This window comes from Dipodomys merriami, unplaced genomic scaffold (assembly GCF_024711535.1).
Source record: "Dipodomys merriami isolate MVZ:Mamm:240054 unplaced genomic scaffold, mDipMer1.0.p SCAF_17, whole genome shotgun sequence".
Classification (NCBI taxonomy): Eukaryota; Metazoa; Chordata; class Mammalia; order Rodentia; family Heteromyidae; genus Dipodomys; species Dipodomys merriami.
In genome coordinates this window covers 24,769,131-24,788,773 of record NW_027203048.1, presented here as the reverse complement: position 1 = coordinate 24,788,773, position 19,643 = coordinate 24,769,131, and the positions used below count along the sequence as shown (strand labels likewise).

Genomic DNA, 19,643 nt, shown 5'->3' with positions numbered 1-19,643 from the left:
TAAGTTGAAGGACAGATGATAGTTATGCATATTCTTATGATCTACTGAGCAGTTGCCTAGAAGAAAACTATAAACTAAATGAACTAAAATCATTGTAGTTTATTACTGCCAATCTTCTTTTTTTGAAATTTTTGTTTAAAAAAGATTCCTGAGAGCATTAAAATGAATGTATTTAAACAGTGGTTTGAAGGATAGGAGAATGCAGTCATAATATTCAAAGTATATATGAGAAAGTGAAACTAGGAAAATTGAGTAGAAGGGTAGGGTTAGGAGAGGAGGACAGAATGATGCAGGGGGTGACACTGACAAAAGATGCATTGTACTCATAAACATGTTGAATTGAAACCCCTTTATACCACTACTTAGAGATAATAGAAATAAATAAACGACTAGCAGTATTGTCCTTTTTGTTTTAGGCAACAAACTCTGAAACAAATGGCTTAACAAAACAATTTGTCATAACTCAAAGTAAACCTTATGAAATCTCATGATCACCAACTGCAAACATTATCCCTGGCCTCTTACTAAAACTGTGGGCAAAACAAAATCAAGGAAATACTTAAACCAGTGAATTGAATGGAAGAAAACGGGTAAATGCTATAGTTACCTGGGTCCAAAAAATGACCAGCAATCACCGTTACATTGAAATGTACTGTAAATCTACTACTCTTTCAGCAGTGGAAGAACAAAATCTAATCAAAGCCCTAAAAAGTACACAGCTTTCTGGGATGAGACAGAAACACTATATAGATACCATCTTTTCCATATTCTAGCATTAAGCAAACATGAATGATTCTGAATATAGATGCTCTGATGTTGTCATGAAAACACTACTATGTTAAACAAATGGCACTTCTTTAAAGATATGGATGTGTCACAAAATTTCAGGATACTAACCAACTAAAAGTTTAAATGGAGCTTCTTTGACATCTTAGGCATAGTAAATCCACCACAGAAAAACTTGTTCTACCAGCTAGTGGCTCTCCTTGCTCAAAGTATACACATGGGCCATACTAGGATATCATTTTACCCAAAGTGAGACCCGGCCCAGCCCTAGGAGCTGTCATCATTGTAGCCTACTCCTATGTAATCATGTGAATTATCCTAAGCTTAGTAAAAGGTCTATATGGGCATCTAACCTTTTATTGTGTAGTTATTTCTGGGATACCTGAGCTAACGAATTGGACTGAAATATAGGAAAGATGCTGCTTTCCAAGTTTGAAAATAATCTTTACGCTGGCTATTGCTCGTTTTAGGAGCCCAGACATGTCAGTGAATGGCAGTTTACATCTATAAGTGGGACTTAACACAGCTATTTTATTAAATCTATGATAATAATAGAGATCTGATACAGTGCTACATAGAAAGTACACTGTCTTGTGCATACAGCATGATCATACTCAATATGAAAAAAGTTCATCAAATAGAATAAAGAATAGTCATCCACATGCTAACAGTGGTTATCTTGGGATGGTAGAAGTTTGGTGCTTCTTATTATCTTCATGCTTTTTTAAAATAGGGAATATGTATATTTTTTTAAAAACAGAAGAAAAAATTTAGCTACTTTAAAAATAATTTTCCAGGAGAGATGATTTACAGAGTTGAGTGAATATACACAGGATTTAGGTCTTCCTAAATCCCTTCTTTGTAAAAATCTTCCTCAGAACAATTTGAGGGATCCATCCCCAGCTGTCCTCAATCCCCAGGGCCCAGAGCACCTGTGGGTGACATTGGAACATCCCATCCTCCCTCCACATCCTGCTCTCCATCCAGCAACGTCAGTGAGCTGCCCCTGTGCTGGGGCCAGCCATTCAAGAGGCAAGGAAATATTATGCAAGAGCACAGGAAGTCAGAGGAGACAGGATTCTGGGCAGGCCTGGCAAGGAGTCTGTGTGAACTCCAGCGAACAAGCGGACTTTGCTCAGTGGGGCTGAAGCCAACAGAAAGCCTTCCCAGGGCAGCAAAGGAGAGCCGTCCACTTCATGTCTCTGGCCAGTGGGTGGCCATCCAGAACTTGATGTACCTGATATAAGGCAGATAAACCCAAGTCCCAATATTTCTACTTCTTTGGCTCAAGTTCAAGGTGACTCCCCAACACTTTTGCACTGTGACTCACCTCTGTCCCACAGCACAACCCTTCCAGTACAATATGATTTCATTCAGCAATTCCAAGCCTGTTTCTCTTAATGCCACTGGCTTTCTTGCCTAGTTCTCTTCTCCCTGCCTCAGGTCGAAGAACACAGTACTTTTCAGGTTTCATGTATCAATCATCACATGTCACCACCAGCCCCGAGCACCACAGGTATGTCCATGTATATATGAATCATAATAGTAATAACCCTATCTTGTAGTCATTTTTGAAGTTCTAATTCAATTGTTGTGGCAGACATTATAGCAGCTATTTGACAGATGTGGAAACTGAGGCTCTGCAGGACGACATGATGGTGTCAAAACTGTACTTCAGTCTCCCAGTCCACATGTTCTCCCTTACCTCAGAATCCTGGATAAGGAGATGAGACACTGCCCCCCTCTTGGTAACACAGATGTCCCTTTTCCAGTTTCCTACTTCTATTGTGCTTCAGAAAACTTCCAGCGTAATAGAGGGTGGGAGTTATAGGGAAGTGGATCAGCTTCCTCAAACCCCAACCAATCCCCTTTAACTTCCTACCTTCCTTCCCTGAGGGGGAACATGGAGGCAGAAGTCAAGGCCAGGCCCATTGAAAATATACTTCCTAGTGAAAATATACTTCCTAGAACTGTGATGGGGATCACTGAGCCTATTGCCACCAGCTATTAGTTTCTTTTGAAGATGAAGAAATTGAGGCCTAGAATTGTCATCTGGCTGATGAATGCTTGCTTTTCCCATTCACCAGGCCACAGGAATTCACTAAACATGCAACACATCTTCCCAAGAAGAAAGGACCTTATTTTGAGAGAGGAGGTATAGCCAAGGCAAGGAAGAAATAGAGCTGTGGTCCTAACCCTCTACTTTCATTTGCTTCTGTGGAAAAGCAGGAAGTGGTGTTTGAATACACAGAACCTGCTGCAGAGGGTCAGCACCCACCCATTGCTGCTCCTGGCCTGACAATTACTAATTGTGGTAAGAACAGTGGCATTCCCCTGGGACTCTGTTGTGCATTTCCAGACGCCACCACCAACACACAATGGCCCCTACTCCTCCAGTGTAAACACTGCCAAATAAGACAAACAATAACATCACCACAACAGAAAAACAAGGTACCAAGAGAGACAGCATGGATCTGTGCTGAAATGCTGGGGCTAAGAGTTTCTTCACATAGGCACTGCCAGTCCCTGGCTTGGTGATCACTTTTTCATGCCTCAATTGTTCTATGTATATGATGAAAATGACAACTACTTTATTCTACATAAAGAACTTTAGAAAGAGCTGGGAAGAGTGGTACATGTCAGTTATCTAAACACTGGGAAGGTAGAGGCAAGAGAATATTCCAGTGTCCAAGGCTAGCCTGAACACACATGAACTTATGTAGTGAGTTTCAGGCCTCTGTTTCAAAACAAACAGAGGAGCTTTAGAAAAAAAAAAAATTAAGCACTGAATAAATCTAAGAAATGATAATGTTGGGAGCAAAGGTCTAGCAACTAGATAACTATTTCACTGGAAGAATATTTAAGAAGCAGCTGATCATGTAGGCACTATCCTAAACTCTAAGGGTAAGGTGGTGGGCAAGGCATGCATGGTTCCTGTCTTCATTGGGCTTAGAACTTGGGGAGGGGATAAGTGAACATGTAAATGACCACTTGCGGGAAGTGTTGTTTTAAGAAGTAAAAGAACAGGGATGGCCTTTAACTAAGGGAGGCCAGGAAATGCTCCCTTTAGGAGGTGATATTTAAGCTGAGACCTAAGGCCAAAGTCAACTGGCCAGCCTCCTGGGTGTGGCTGAAGGAAGCCTAGACATACACAGTATAGGTCTGAGGTCAACACTAAGTGATCTGCCAGGCTTATGCACCCAAAGCCTCATTCTCACTTCTAGTAACCCAAGAGGACAAGATATCTCCCAGGGGTCCATTCATATTTACCTCTGTTTCAAGGCTGTCTTTTGCAAGCCTACATTCTCATAAGGTGCAAAGCAACAAGTAGGGCCTGAGCATTTATGGTACTGACAGCCCAGGAAAGCTAGAGGTTAGGTGTGCTATGCTGAAAGAATCATCATTCTTGATAGTTCACAGTTGACTCGCTCTCCCTCCCTCTTCCCAGGTGAGGGAGAATAACCACACAAATCAGAGTGTTTCTGAGATGTGTCAGAGTGCTGGAAGTTTCCTCAGTGCCTTAGTGTTATATTTCCTCACTTCCAAGATATGGGCAAGAATATCACTCAGACTCTAAAATCATGATTGCTAAGAGTCCATGATTTTTCAGAGCCCAGGACACTGGAAAGGTCAGTTGGAGGGACATTTACAGGCCTGGGAGCCCAGAGTCTCCTTTAGATCTCCCAAGAGTCCTTTCCAACTGCAGTCAAATCACTTCAAGAGGCAATAATGTGCCTAATGATTATATTGCTATTTGTTAATAATAATGTCTTGAAGTTTTGCACTTTATACATTTCAAAGTTCTTTCTACTGATATGCTTACAGAATTATACAAATACATATATGTGTATATATACATATTATATATATATATATATGGTTTTATTGAAATTCTAGCTGGATTTTGAGAAATCAGCAAGCGTGTCTAATTCTCATTTAGGAATGGGGAACATACAAAGAAGTGAAATCTACCCCAGATCACACCTATCAGAAAAAGATCTAGAAGTCCTTTGAGAGCCTCTCTGAACTTCATAGGGGAGCGGGGTTTACCAGAGATACAGAAACAAAAGACAGTGCCTAAGAGGAAACAAAAGATGGTCCCTGAGAGCATCTATAATCTGCTTGGCAAGACAAAGGCTAAGAAACACAGAACCCTTGTGGTCATATTGACACTAAATTTGGAGGCAAAAGAATTCAAGTGGGTGAAATCTTGTCACTCTCCAAAATAAACACTGGCCCTGAAGATCTAACTCTAGGAGAATTAAGTTGTCATCACTGTCCTTATAATATTTGTGCCCATATTAGGAGATACAGGTGGCCCAATACCATAAGGCATCTGCTGATCTAGATGGAAAATTTTTTTCAAATATGCTCAAGAGAGGGTTCAAGACAAAAGAATCCATGTTCAGACACTCAGACTCCTTCCTGCCTGGGTCCTCTGGTTCCTGGGATTTCCCATGGCCTTGAGCTGGCTGGTGAACACCAGTGTCACACCACCTTCAGGTATGTCCAGATCCCAGCATCTTGCTGACCAACATGGGGCAGAACCTTCTTTCGAGGAGTGCAACAGAGGAAAGGCAGAATTACTCCAAAGGATTCTTAGCTTAATAAAGAACAGGAAATTAACATAAAGGGAAAGATGCAAATCCATTCATAGGTTTCACACGTATCTAGCCACCAATGAACTTAGTAAAGACATTATCCTCTTTCCTTCCTCATTCCTTCCAGGAACTATACAAGTTACATGCTAGACTCACATTTCCAGCCATGGTAAAAATTTGAACAAACACTCTTGTCGGGGGGGGGGTTCGGGGGGGTTATACCTTCCTGAGGCAGCTTCCTAGGGAATGTGCCCAGCCTAATCACCTCTCTCTGGATCTGCCCAGCTCGCTACAGTTCTCTAGTACCTATAGTCCCTCTTTGGCTTGACAACCTTGGAAGAGGAAGATTTCTTTCCTCTTAGGCTATAGAAGACCCCTCTCTGGGATCAGCCACAATGGTTACAAAAGTAGACATTTACATGACTTCTCAGCAAACCTGTGATCCAATCATTCCTGCCTGGGCTATGCAGTAGTTTCCTAATTCTACAACCATTTTGCTGATCACTGGTTTGTGTGTTGGGGGCGGGGAGTGAGGATAGAAAAGAATTATGAGTTGAGACATGTAGTTGTCATCCTGAGGTTAAATTCCAAGCCAAGAGCTTTCAGGAGCAAGAGCCTCCTTTGCAGTACCATTGGACAGGGAAAGCTAATAATGAGACTTGGATGAGACATGCTGGCCTCTACTGTCCCTAGAGTGGGATCTTGTCCAGTGATTTGCGATCTCTAGCCAACTCCTGGCCTACAAGTGTTCAGCTATGACCTTAAGTGCTTCTAAATTCTTCCAGGGGAAAGGTTACATCTGTGGGGCGATGGGGGAGAAAGGAGGAGGGGAGGAGAGAGCCCCAGCTGCCCTACTCAGGTGACACCAGAAAGATGATTCCATTTTTTACTCTTCTGGCAGCATCAGCCCCAGAACACTGGAGCTAGGATTTAGGGAATCATGTGGCTATGTAATAGGAAAAGAGAAGGTCAGGGGACAGATTGGTCACAACATTCTGAACAGGGCATGTGACGAACAGTTATTGGCAGAGAATGACAAAAGGAATGAACTTACGTCAAAATGGTCAACTCCCTCCACATGATGGGTGTTGATGGGATATCCTATCTTTCTATTATGAGAAAGTATAAGGAGGGATAGAATCAAGACACCAATCAGACAAAAGCTTTATTGTCAGAACAAGAACATGGGGAGAAGGGTCATTGACATTTTGTGGTATAGCAAGCTGTTCCTCAAAATTTCCACACTGTACCCTAAGAGGTTCATATATGATGTGTTCATGATCCTGTGGGGGTGATAAAGGCCAAAAAGAAATATATAACATAGTAACTTGGGTACTTTCTCTTGGCTTCCTAAGGGCTATTATGAATGTGCCTTTGAGGTGAGTATTATGAAGGACAATTATGGCTTACTTCAACCACTCCTGGGTCCTCACACTGAAACCAAGCTTGTGGTTAAAAGGCTAATGCAAATGCCCTGAGTAGCTCTTTGTGCCTTAAAAGAGGCAGGCCTTGCTCCTGTGGCACCAAGGTAGCCCACATATTCCATCACACATGACTTAGAGAGGCCTGTCCCTATACCTCTTAGGACCAGCCCAGACCTGGTCCTTCTCTTCCATGTGTTTAACAATGTACCAGAGTCAGCTATGAAAACTGCTTACCATCCTTGGCCTATATACTTGAGTCCTCCTCCCTCACCATTCCACTCATCCCATTCACCTCCATAAAAATGTCCCATAGCCATATGCCTATTCAAACTCCAGTTAAACTTAGATCTTAATGCTTCTGTTAAACCTCCCTCTAATCTATGCCAATCATCTTCTTTTCAAACTATTCACAATTCCTACCAGTATTCTGCTGTTGACTTACTACATATCTAACTACATACTTCCTAACAAGATGACAACATCTTTAAAAATGCAGGAAGGACACCCATAAACATAAACCATCTTACATTGCTTTAAAACAGGGGTGAGAAACATTCAGCCCAAAGGCCATAGATAGCCCATGAAATAATTTGGTACATGATAGGATATCCATGATTCTCATTGGCTTTTGTCCACTCTCCATGACCCATCTTGACTGTATTAAAATTTTTTGTATGGCCCATGAATGATGTTATCAATACCTGAATGGCCACTGGCAGAATAAAGTTTCAAAACCCCTGGGAGGCAAATCATTCTAGGATACCCAGAGTGTACAGCCTATATAATGCTACCTTATGATCTCTCTTGAGTTGGTAGATGACCTACAACCAACCATTCATTCTCAGTGATGAGGCCAGAATCCCCATTAGCCTCACTTACCATATACATGGTTGAGTATCCTATGAGGATAGGTTAAATTAGTCTGAGCCAAGGTTTCTGCCTATACTAAGCTCTAAGCTCCCAAAGTTCCTAACAGAATTAGTCTACAAACAACTAACAAGTGCCTAAATATAGATGGACTTCTGTTCTGGGGGCCATGGGAAGAAAGCACAGACAATGACAGCTAAGTCCCAGTTCCTCAAGGACTTACCGCCTCATTGATGATCAAGGATAGATCATGTATCTGCTGAAAAACAAGTATAAAGGCATATAAGTAATATAGTCTGAAGACCAAATACATTCAGGGTTAAACAACATATAGTGAATCATGTAAAACTTCCCAGGGAAGCTGCTCTCTGAATGTAGGTAATTCCTTACCTACCTGGCAACTTTTTAACTTTGAGATTAAGCTGGAATATTTTGTCACTTAGCTGACACTTGCCTTAGTATGATACTTGCCTTAAGTGATACATTCTTGGTGTGAAGCAGTGACACAGTAGCCTGATCCTCGCCTTTGATATGGAATCCTGTTGACCTGTGAGCTCCCTAGTTTTTTTTTTCTTTTTAGAGAAAAGAGTGATGGGTTTGCAGGCTTTCCAAGTTACTCAATCAACAAAGCAATCCATGACTTTTTTTTTTAAAGCATAGCATTATATCAGAGCAAAACAATCCATGGCATTATAAGAACACATCAGAAAATTAGACATTCCCTAGGAGGCATAGTCAGGAGGACTGAAGTTTGAAACAACCCTAGGCTACAGGATGAGATGCTGATGGGAAAAGGGAGGAGGAAGGGTGAGAGGAAGAGAAAAGAGGAGAAAGGAAGAAAAAGGAGAAGGACGAAAAAGAAAACAATTAGACATTCTTTGATATTCTTTGAAAGTCAAGTGCAAATAAAATGTCATTAGATAACAAGGAAATATAATCAGATTATTTGGCAAATATGATCAAGAGCTGGTAATGAACGGAGTAGCAAGTGCTAGTGTGGAAATCTCTGTGGGATTCTGTGGAAGTTGGAGAGCTTAAGCCAATACCAGGACAGTGTAAGGTATTTAGGTAAGAAGAGAGGTAAAGCATGTAGGTATGGATTAGTGTGAGGGAACAGGGATGAGTATGTGACACTGCCTTTGGGATAGAGAGAGTAGAGTTGTGACTCTGGAACTCAAGAGGTTAAGTTCGATGGTAGTGAACAGGTGAGAGAGCTGGGTGGGCTTTATGTTGCTAGTGAGGCTGTCACTGCTATGTAGGCTGCCCTTGGGGAAGAAAATTAGGTCAAGGCCTAATGTCTCTATTCAAGCTCTGAACACCTAATCTTTGGAGTTCCTTCAGAGATGAAACACCCAAGTCCACAAAAGAACTCCTTTCCCCCCCCCCCCATAATGAAGATTTTCAATATCCCTGAACAGAACAGAAAGCAGATTAAAGCAGGCAGTACCTGCATCATGAAAACCTCTTCTAAGAGGCTGGGTAATCTGTGTTGGCTGGCAGAATACTTCCAAGGGAAGTAATTTCCATGGAATCATGATTTCCAGGGCTACCAGAAGATTTCAGAGTAGGGACCAGAGAGTAGACCAGAATTTCCCTGATTTCATGACCATCACAAAGTACTCCACCAATGGGAGGGGCACATCAGTTGAGCCCAGACACGAAGGCATCAAGAAAGCTAAGTGTAGTGATGACAAAAAAAAAAAGTCAAAAAGAGATGCAGAGAAAGGCCATGGCTCTCATGCTCCACCAACCACTAATTCCCCCTAAGTCCGGAGTATAGAATAAAAGAAAGACTAGAGCTGAAAGATAATCTGGTAACATTTATAGAAGATCTCTTGTCACCAGCGAAATGTGACTTTCATACTTTCCTTATCTTAATATCTAGGTAAACATTTGTTGTGCAAGCATACAAATAAAGGTTCTAAAGGTGAAATGTGGTGTGTCTGGTAACACCACAGTGCTCCAAAATCAGGACCAAGAAAGCCTTTTGGCTTTGCACATGCCTTCTCTCTCTCTTTACCCTGGGCACCAAAATTAGCTCCATCGACCTCAGCCAGTGCTGGAGTGAATGCTACCATTCTAAAATAGCATCTGAGAACTCTTAGAGAGAAATGCAAGGGTGCAGCGGTTTATAGAAACTTACTGAGCAAGCAAATTCACCAGACTGAAATGAGCATTTTCAGGATTTATTCTGGAATCTTTAAAGTGAACCATACTCTTCTAGCTCCCTGACTCCCCCTAGATGGCAGCTTTTATATATTCTGACTTAGTCTATTAAACATGATTGTTCAGAAAACATTGTAGAGGTCATGTGTTCACAAAATATGACAGAGGTCACAGGTTCATAAAAGTGTATTCCATACTTCAACCCTCAATTTTAATTTACAATTTTGCACAGTCTTATTATTTCTAGACTATTCTAAAAACATCATTTATCCCATTTCAAATAAAAAAAAATTATTTTGAAACAAGCAGCTTCTCACAGCATAATTTTCTGTTGTTTCCACATGGAATGCATAAACAAAGCCAAGAATTTTTTTCTGTGTGCTTAAAGGCACTCTTTCCTGCAACTGTGTATGACGTATTTTTCCAGAACAATCTTTCTCAACACTCCAAAGTGCTTCAGCAACAGGAAGTCGTAAAGGTAGGAAGGAGGCCTGTAAATATTTGCTGTAATTACTCATTAGTAATGAGAAGAGTTAGCACTGCTGTTTGAGTCACTCCTTTGAGCTTCTGGCCCATTAGCTCATAATAGGGGCTTAAGGTGGTACACACAGGGGCAAAGCCTCATCCTAGTACCTGAGTCCCCTTCTAGGTTCTGCTTCATATAGTTGGCTTCTTCTAACAATTCCATTTTCCAAAATGCATGATGAAATTATGTGTTGCCTTTTTTTACCCTATCCCCAAACTACAGGCAATCAGGGCAAATTTTATATATGAAATTTCTTATCATGTATATTTGTTGATAGTAACACACCACCAAGAGATATGGAGAAAACATCATCTGGTTAGACACACGGCACAGTGGTGTAAATTATTCTTACAAAAAATAAGCATAATATTTTTAGAGGACTTATAAACACTCTCAACTTTCTCAGAGTAAACCCTTTTATTCATAGCAAACTACTGATTTTCAGTAATATAGGCTGATATCAAGAGACTAAAAAGAAGAAACTAACACTCTTTCAGGGCTGATTAGCCTCTAAGAATACTAGTTTTGTGGTGGCCAATATAGAAGTATGGTTAACCTCCAACATCATAGTCATGAAGACAGTATTAATGGATCCATTTCTGCACCCACACGTTTGATTGTACAGCCTAGCCAGATAAAATCACTAATCTGCAATGATTTAATAAATTTTTTTACTGGGGGGTATCAAAGGGTAGAGGGGAAGCAATAAATAACTGGGAACATAAGAAGAGATTTCTAATAATCTATTTCCATGGCTTTGTGGAAGTTAGACAATACCAGGTATTGATATTCTTGAAAGAATAAACATACAGAGTTGGAGAACAGATTAATAGTAGTAGGGTAGAGGAGGAGGCACAAGTCTATAAAGAGGACCCCACAATAACCCTCATGGAGATGGAGCCTCATTATCTTGATTTCAGGGAATACAAAATTCTGCACATCCCATGTGCATGTAATCTCACACTCGTACACACACCTGTACACCTACACACCCATCCACCCACATACAAGTTTGTGTAATCCTGGTGAAAACTAAACAATCTTGTGAATTGTTTTAATGTCAAGTTTCTGGTTTTTTAAAAATAATTATGTATGTTATTACCACTCAGGAAAATAAGTGAAGGGTACAAATTTCCTTACAAATTTTTTCAACTTCTTGTGAATTCACAATGATTTCAAAATAAAAAGTTAAAGAGAGAGAAGAAAATTCCAGATATGAACGTGTCAAATAAGTATTTTTAATCCAGTCATTTTCCTCACTGACAAGCCACTTTTTAAACTATATTTTTCTAAGTAAGAAAAAGATATGCTTCGTGCAGTCATTATCTGATATAGAAATTACTCAGAACCTTAAAACTGAAGAAACTTTCTAAGTCAAGGGGGAAAAATGTGCTTCCTGAGAACACGTGAAGGTGCTTCTGGTAGGTGACAACATACAATAGGAGTTTTGCTGATGTACCAGTGGACCCTGGAAACAGCCTAAGGCAGTCAAGCAAACCAGAATTTCTTGAGAGATTAGAAAAAAGGGCCACTTAGAATCAGATGACATTCTGGTCATTGCCATACCTGTCTCTTTGACTCCAGGGATCTCAAAGGGCCCCAGTACCAACATTTTTCTCAGCTTCATACTTTTGGATCCGTTGGAGGAATAGACAACTACTATCAAATTATATACAACCTCTACTTGACTACTACAGATGTTGCTAGCCAGTGGCACAAAATCTCAGACTTCCACCACACTTAAGGCGATTGGCAATTGACAAAATGGCTGACTTCTCTTTCCATTATGATAAGTGTCAAGGCAATTAGGTTTACAAGAAAATCTCCAAAAGCCCTCCAGGTTCTCAGCTCGGAGGCCCACAGTACATGGTAGTGAAAGCCTGAGGCTTACCAGAGAAAAGGCTCTATAAATATGCAAAATACAATTACAACAACCATAGTTGTTTTTTATCCCCCCATCCTTTCTTTCCTTCCTGTGCTTGCAATTTCAAAAGATCAAAAGAGCTAGAGGAAGTCCTGTGCATCTTGATTTGTAGATGATTCTTCAGAAGCCACAGAGGAAGAGCTCCTAACAGGTCCTCTCTCACAATGGAGTCTGAAGGCTAAGTAGTTATTGAAGTCTTGCCACTAGTAAAAGGTGGGTGGTGAAAAGCTTTGAACTTTTAGGGGCAGCAGAGAACCACCTCCTGTCCAACTTGAGGAAAAATCTATAAAAAATAAGAAATGCTAGGAGTTCCAAGTCTTCAGATCTTTAATCTCTGTCTGTGTGTGAGATTTGATACAAGTGATGAATCACTAAAGAGAAAAGTCATTATAATAATTATAAACACAATAACAAAAGCAGTTATCATTTATAGAGTACTTACCACATTTAGACATATTAAGTGCTTTATAGGCCTCTTAAGTAAGGCAAGGAGGCATGGGGCAGAAGGTAAGACTATGGACTTTTGGAGATACTTTGCCCACATTGAGTCTCAGCTTTGCTAGGCTATCTATGACCTTGGGCAGTAACCTTGCTACACTTCAGCTTTCCCATCAGTGAAGTGGGGATAATAACAGGGCTTATATTACGTGGTTGTTATAAGGATTAAGAGCCTTAATCCATATAAAGTTCTAAGGATTGAGCTGGCACAAAAGACTAAGTGTTCAGGTTTGTGTTTGTTTTGTCTTTTTGGGGGACTGAGAATCGAACCTAGCATGTTGTACTTGATAGGCAAGTGCTTTGCCACTGAGCTACATCCCAGCCTATCAGGTTTTGTTTTGCTCTCTTGAATGCATGATTTCTACTAAGGATATATACCTTTTTAGGGCATAGAAGGACCTCCAATAACTTTTTGAGAATAATGGAAAATGTGAGTATATATTTGTTTTCATGGGCACATTAATAAGCATTAACCAAATGAATCACACCAGAATTATCCCTCTGAAGGACACTTGGCTCTCCTTGCTTCCATTACTGAGGGCACACATGCAAGCAGGTCAACTGGGCACTGGTAAAGTTAAGTTGCACCACAAAATCTTCACTAGTTGCATACACCAACCTCCTGTTCATCCTTCCAGACAGGGAGAGACACTAAGAGTGAAATGCTGGGTTGGTCCAAGACTTCAACAGAAAGATCTTGAAATGTTTAAGACAGTTACCAAATGAGGCATTTAAGAGCAAGTTGCTTGTTCCAGATCTGAAAGGCTGAGCTGAACAGATTTTGTTTAGAAAAAAATTACTTATACTCATAATACTTCACTCACAATTTCAGAGATTTTTCAACCATGAATGGAAATCCTTTACAAAACCTAAGTAAAAAGTCCTTCTTTCTTTTGTCTTTTCTTTTTGGTACTGGGATCAAACCCAGGACATTGCTTTGCCACTGAACTACATCCCAGCCCTTTTACTTTCTTTCTTTCTTTTTTTTTAGGGCCCAGACTGGGACTTGGTACTTGATGCTTTTGCTCATTGGCTAGCATTCTACCAATGAGCCATAACTCTAACCTTAGGCTTGGTTATTTTTCTTCTTCTTCTTCTTTTTTTTTTTTTTTTTTTTTTTTGCCCCTTACTCCTTCCTTAAGTCATGGTTATCTCTATTGTTAACCTCAATGGAACACAAAATTTACCTCAGCCCCTATAATTTATGGAGTTCTACAAGAATTTCTCCCGGATTGCTCCTTACCCAAAGCAAGTGTTGAAAGTACAGCAGTCAATTTAGGTAGCTTTTCTGTCTATGGTGTTGAAGTTCACCATAGAGAATATCCTTGATCTCTCTATGTTTTCTTTACCCTCATTAGTCCCAAACTCTAACTTTTCCAGTATTCCTTCTCTAGGAGTGGTCTTTAAACTAGTCTTTGGTCCTACCCTGTACAATTCTAGGGACCTTATGAACCAGCTCCCCTAATCCCCACAATTCTCTTAAATTATTAAGTGTGTGTGTGTGTGTGTGTGTATGTGTTGTTATTAAATACTTAAATACAATTCAGTGCTTCCGATCTTCAGCTTCAAAATATTTGATCTTTCCAGAAAAGACAGATAAAAATATTTGATGCCTCCAGAAAAGTTGCCAGCTTATATTTTCATGAGCTTTCTTTTGTGCCCTTCATAGATTTCCCCAGACTAAGCAACTTCAAGGTTAACATAGCCCCTATTTTCTAGGCTTCCCTTCACATCATTTTTTTCTACATTGGAAGTAGGTATTCAACACACTGATTTATATCTTAGTGTAAAAACCACTGTGAGAATAGAGATCATGAGACTAGGGGTGGGAGTAAGGATAAAGGTTTGGAGGCCCTGAGAACAGACATTGCTAACTGTATATAATATTGGTAAAAAGCCAGGCCTGTTATATACTGTCAATCTGTACAAAAAGCCAAAGTTTAAAAAAATAGGCTAAAATGAATAAGAAAATAATCAAGTTGGTATAGGACAGAACTTGAGAAAATACTAAAACAAACACAAAAACAGCTACTGAATAAAAAAGAGTTCCTGAAAACTGAAAAAGCCTAAATTTTGAGATAAAATTAATGACAGCAAGTATTTGCAAACACATTGGACTAAAGTCCTAGAATTCTAAAAATTATCTAATTGGTTTCTTCTATTTCTAAGCATTTTACAGAGTAGATTCCTAGAAAGTTTAGAATCACCTTACAAATTCAGAGATAGACACAGAGAGATAAAGAAATTGATTGCATTCTAAGTAAATTAGACTGGTTTAGTTTTGTGATTTTTCATTTCTTATGAAAATGCCAACTCACCCCATACAAGAAGCAATCAAATAGGTATGGGAATGTTTTCTACTTTATGAAGCAATCTCTGTGGAGAAGCAATCCTGACTTTAGTTTTAATAAAGTCTACACAGAAATAGATATTTCTTCTAACTGAAATAAAAGGACATTAAAACAACATGTTTTTACTTCCCAAAGTTTACAAATACTGAAACCAGCATCAATGGCTCTTTCCTTTTCCCCCTCTTCTTTTCTCTCTCCGGCTCTTTCTTTGGCATAAAGAAAATAGTACCACTCTGGCTACAGCCTGAGTCTCCCATAATTATCTTGAAAAGCAAATCTTTCTACAAGTTTCCCAGGCATGAAGGTGGTGGTGGATTGCACTGATCATTTGAAAATCATCCTCACTGTGTAGAGATATTTAAGTGCTGGGAGTTGTCTTATGAACATACACACTAATTGAAAGTAATGAGCAAGGATCATGATTCTTATCAGCACTAATTTTCCTTGTGATTAGACAAATTGTTTTACCTTCTTTGGGTCTTATCCAGAAAGAGAAAATATTTGACTAGATTGTTTCCTTGATCCCTTATAACATAATCTTATAGTCTCTATCAGTAACAGTTAACAAATTTGAAGCCCCAGTGTTCTTTTGAATTCCATGAAAGTGGTAAGAATTAGTAATGTATTACACCAAGTTTGCACTAACCCCCTTTAAATGTGATGTCAAATGTTGAAGGAATATTTATAAAAATATGTGTCAATTGTCTAGCAATATGTTTCCTTCAGAATTGAAAAAAAAAAAAAAACGGCCTCTCATTGATTTCAACAGAGGAACGACTAAGTCCAGCTGGCGTGAGAAGAGAAAGGTAGTTTGGAAACTTCTAGTACAAGTGTCTCCAATTCCACCTCAACCTTCCATCATTGCCCCTGCTCTAAGTAATATAAACATTCCTGAAAGGTGTTCAGACCTAAGTTGGCCTTTAGGATTGGACTTTGATACCCGATTATCCAAGAATCACACATTTACCTTAACTACTTTGTAAATCCCCATGCTGCTCAAGAATGTCCATACTTAGCTCTGCTTAGCATTGGAACCTGAGGGGTTAAGAAGGCATCTACCAAAACTCAAGATCTTCTTTTTTTTTTGGTCTACCAAGTCATGCTAGACAGCCAGGATTTTTCTTAACATAACCATGCACATATTAATGTTTTGGAACAAAATAATCTGGCTTACTTCTCGAGGGGTTACTGCTAGAATGAACAAAAATGTGTTTGTGAGCTTTAAGCTTTAGGGAAGAAATGGCTCAGAATCAGAAGAAATACAAACCTTTAACAATCAGTGGTCAGAATTAGCAGAAAGTCCCCTTGGAATTTGTGAGACACCCAGAGAAACTTTCAGTGAATTTGTTCACAAATTTTAATTACATCTTGGCCTCTCTGAAGCCAGAAAATGTGCCTGAAGCAAAAAAGTAAATGAAAGTGGGCACTGGTGGCTCATATCTGTAATCCTTGCTACTCAAGAGGTGGAGATCTCAGGACTGTAGTTCAAAGCCAGCCAGAAGAAAAAAGTTCTTAAGACTCTTATCTCCAAATAAGCAGCAAAAAGACAGAAGTTGAGGTGTGGCTCAAGTGGTAGAATACCAGCCTTAAAGGGAAAAGCTAAAGGAGAGCATCCTGGCACTGAGTTCAAGGCCCTAGCACTTAAAAAAAAAAGTAAATGAATTTTAAAACCAGATTAATTTAACAATAATTGTTCAACCTCTAATAGGCCCCTGGATAGAGGCACACTGTTTGTCCTATTGTTCTGCGGTGCAAAACCCCAGGCAGGTCACAGAGTGTGAGGCTAGAAGCTCAGCCACCAGTAGAGTGCTGCAATACACCCAGCGGCCTCTTCCTAGGGCTTTAGCTGTTAAAACCAACAATCTTTACCAATAATTTGAAATCTTAGTATGCAACTTTCTTCCCGTTCCCCCTTGGACTCCCCCATCTCTCTGCCAGCCCCTCTTCCAAGGAAAAACACTAGCCCAATGTTTCAAACCATTTTCTCCTTGCTCCCAAGTTTCTTTAGAGTATGAACGTATGTAATAGCAGAGGACCCAGGACCGAGGCTCACAGGAGAAGCTGACACTTCACACATTTGTCAAGATTACCATCAGATCCCACCTTCATCATTGCGAAACTCGCCCGCAGGCATCACCGGTGTAAAATGTACAGTAAATTTGTCTGCCGCTCGGGAGCCCACCAGAGCTCAGGGTACTCTCCGAGGAACTGTGTATAACTTTGTTGTTTGCTTTTTGTTGTTTACAAAATGCACTGGTATTTTCCTTGTTTCACTGCGCACAAAGGAGGCAGGACCTCGGAGCTGCTCCTAGAATTTAGGGGTGCATGGGCTGTGGACTCCAGGGCTCCCTTACCAGCCTGAGGCCTGGGGAGGCATCCCACGCAACAATGTAATGAAGTTGAGGCTGAACCACTGCCAGGACAGGGAGCCTGGCTCAATCCCCTCCCCCAAGCGATCTGGGAGTGAAGGGCCAGGGCTCAGCGCCAGGACGGCAGCGATTCGCTCCCGTTTATCAAATCCTTATCCGTGCTCCGAGGTGGGAGCTGCCGCTTTCCACCCGAGGATACACTGTTTCTGGCGCGGGTCCCGCAGTGGCAGTCCGAACAAGAGCAAATCAGCTCGGGTCCGGGAACCTTGCAAAGCCAGTCAGTCCCTTCCAAGCTTCATGGACGCTCACCACCTCACAGCCACCCAGCCCCGGGTTCTCCAGGGGCGCAGACCAGTTCCAAGCCGCGCGTTTCATTCTGGGCACCAGCAGGCCACTCCTGCCGCGTCGCCGCGGAGCCACGGACTGGAAAGCACCAGGCCACGGGAGTAGAACGGGTAGAAGGAGGAGTGGAGGGGGTCCGATGGTGAGCCAGGACACATTTGACGGAAACGAGACCGGACCCAAGAGCGGAGCGCTCCCCCCCCCCCCCCCCCGCGCTCCCAGAGACCTGGGCCGCGCCGCCCGACCCGGAGAGGGCGGGAGGGCAGCGGGAGGGCAATAAAGGTTGGCCGGAGTTGCCTCTCACCCAGTGCCCAAAGGCAGATCGTGGCTGCCCTTCTCTGTCCTCTCGGGAGTCAGGCACCCGGGGACGCCCTCCCCGCACACTACGACGACACCTGCCCCCACAGGGCAATCCAGGTCACTACCCACTCTCCAGCGATGTCAAAGTGCGGGGTGAGGGAAGGGGGGCTGTAGAGCTAGCGCTTGCGTGAAGCTGGGGTGGGGGGGTGCCCTCTGCCGCGCTCCGGCCCCTTTGGCTCCTTCCGCCCGGGTGCCAGCTCGGGGCTCAGCCGGCCCGCACCAAAGCGGATCTGAAAGGACCCGGGGGGTCCTGAGCAAGGGAAAAAGAGGCGTGGCTGCTGCCCCGACTGGTGGGAGCTGAGAAAGTCGAGGGCATCAACTCAGAAACACTTGAACCTGCCGGCGACGGTGGGTAACCGGGTGCCCAGGAACGGCGCACTCGGGAGCACCCATCTCCGCAGGCCTGGACGCGCGGGTTCGCGACTCCTTCCGGCCACGGTCCTCGGGTGCCACTCCTCGTACGTGAACCAACAACCTGCTTGCGCTCTCTCCTTTCAGTCCGATCCTCCCCTCCATCCAGACCCCCTCCTCTCCCACCCACCCCGCACCCCGACCCCGCACGCCTCTCCCAACGCTCCCGGGGCCCGCCGGGTCAGCGCGGCCAGGGCCTCTCGCTCCCGCTTCCCGGCCGGCCGCCTTACCTTTTCTTCTCGTTGTCAGCTGTCATCGTGGCGGAGGCTCTCGGAGACGCCCAGCCAAGCACCTGGGCTCCGCGGCCGGCCGCGCGCAAGCTGCCTTCGCTCCCGGAGGCCCGCGCCGGGGATGGAAAGTCCTTAAACGCGCACAGATCCAAATGCCCCGCACCGTCAGGTGGAAGTGTGCGGGGCGGGCGGCGGCGGCCCGGCGCGGGGGCGGGGGCGGGAGAGGTGGCGGGGAGGAACCTGCACGCGGAGGCGGGGCCGGGCCGGGACGGGCAGGAGGCTGTCCGCCGCGACCCGGGCGGCGAGCGGGGCTCCGAGTTTCTTCCTTTCTTCTTCCTTTGTGGTGGTTGTTTTCCTCCCCCGGAACAAAAGTCACTTTCCTTGAGTTTTCAAACCCCGAAGCGGCTCCCAGGACGCGGGTTGGAAGGAGTCCGGAGCCGAGCGGCTGCTGAGAGGACCATACAGTCTCAGGACACTGCCGAGGATTGTACGGCCGCCTCAGGAGAGCTGGGGCGGAGCGCGGCGGCGGACGCCGGAGCTGTGCAGCTGACCGCTCCCGAATGTCCGGCACCCGCAGCTACCGTCCCACTTTAAAAACTCTGGTGGCCCATGCGGGGGAGGGCGCGAGTGGGAGGGCGCGAGGGGCGCGGGCGCAGGGGGCGGGGACGGGGGCGGGAAGCGCGCCGGAGGGCCCCGCCCCTCCACAAGCCCCGCCCCCTCCCGCGTCCGGGCTTCCCACTGCGCCTGAGCCAATGGGAAGGCGCGGTCGGAGCCGCTGCCCGCCCCTG

General features: G+C 43.1%; 1 protein-coding gene across 3 annotated transcripts in view; it reads right to left on the bottom strand.

Annotated features, from left to right (window-relative positions):
- The window catches only part of Epas1 (endothelial PAS domain protein 1), a 90,297-nt gene extending 70,883 nt beyond the window's left edge, over window positions 1-19,414 (bottom strand). Inside the window, exon 1 of one of the 3 annotated variants that reach the window (XM_070025517.1) lies at window positions 18,856-19,414. Coding sequence is in view for 2 of the 3 variants with exons in the window: in XM_070025516.1 (XP_069881617.1) it covers window positions 7,902-7,991 (90 nt within the window). In the remaining variant the exon portion in view is untranslated. Of the gene's footprint in view, window positions 1-7,901; window positions 8,007-18,855 lie in introns of those variants that run through there. The other 2 variants (XM_070025518.1, XM_070025516.1) reach the window with 2 other exon arrangements.
- Between the last annotated feature and the right edge of the window lie 229 nt (window positions 19,415-19,643).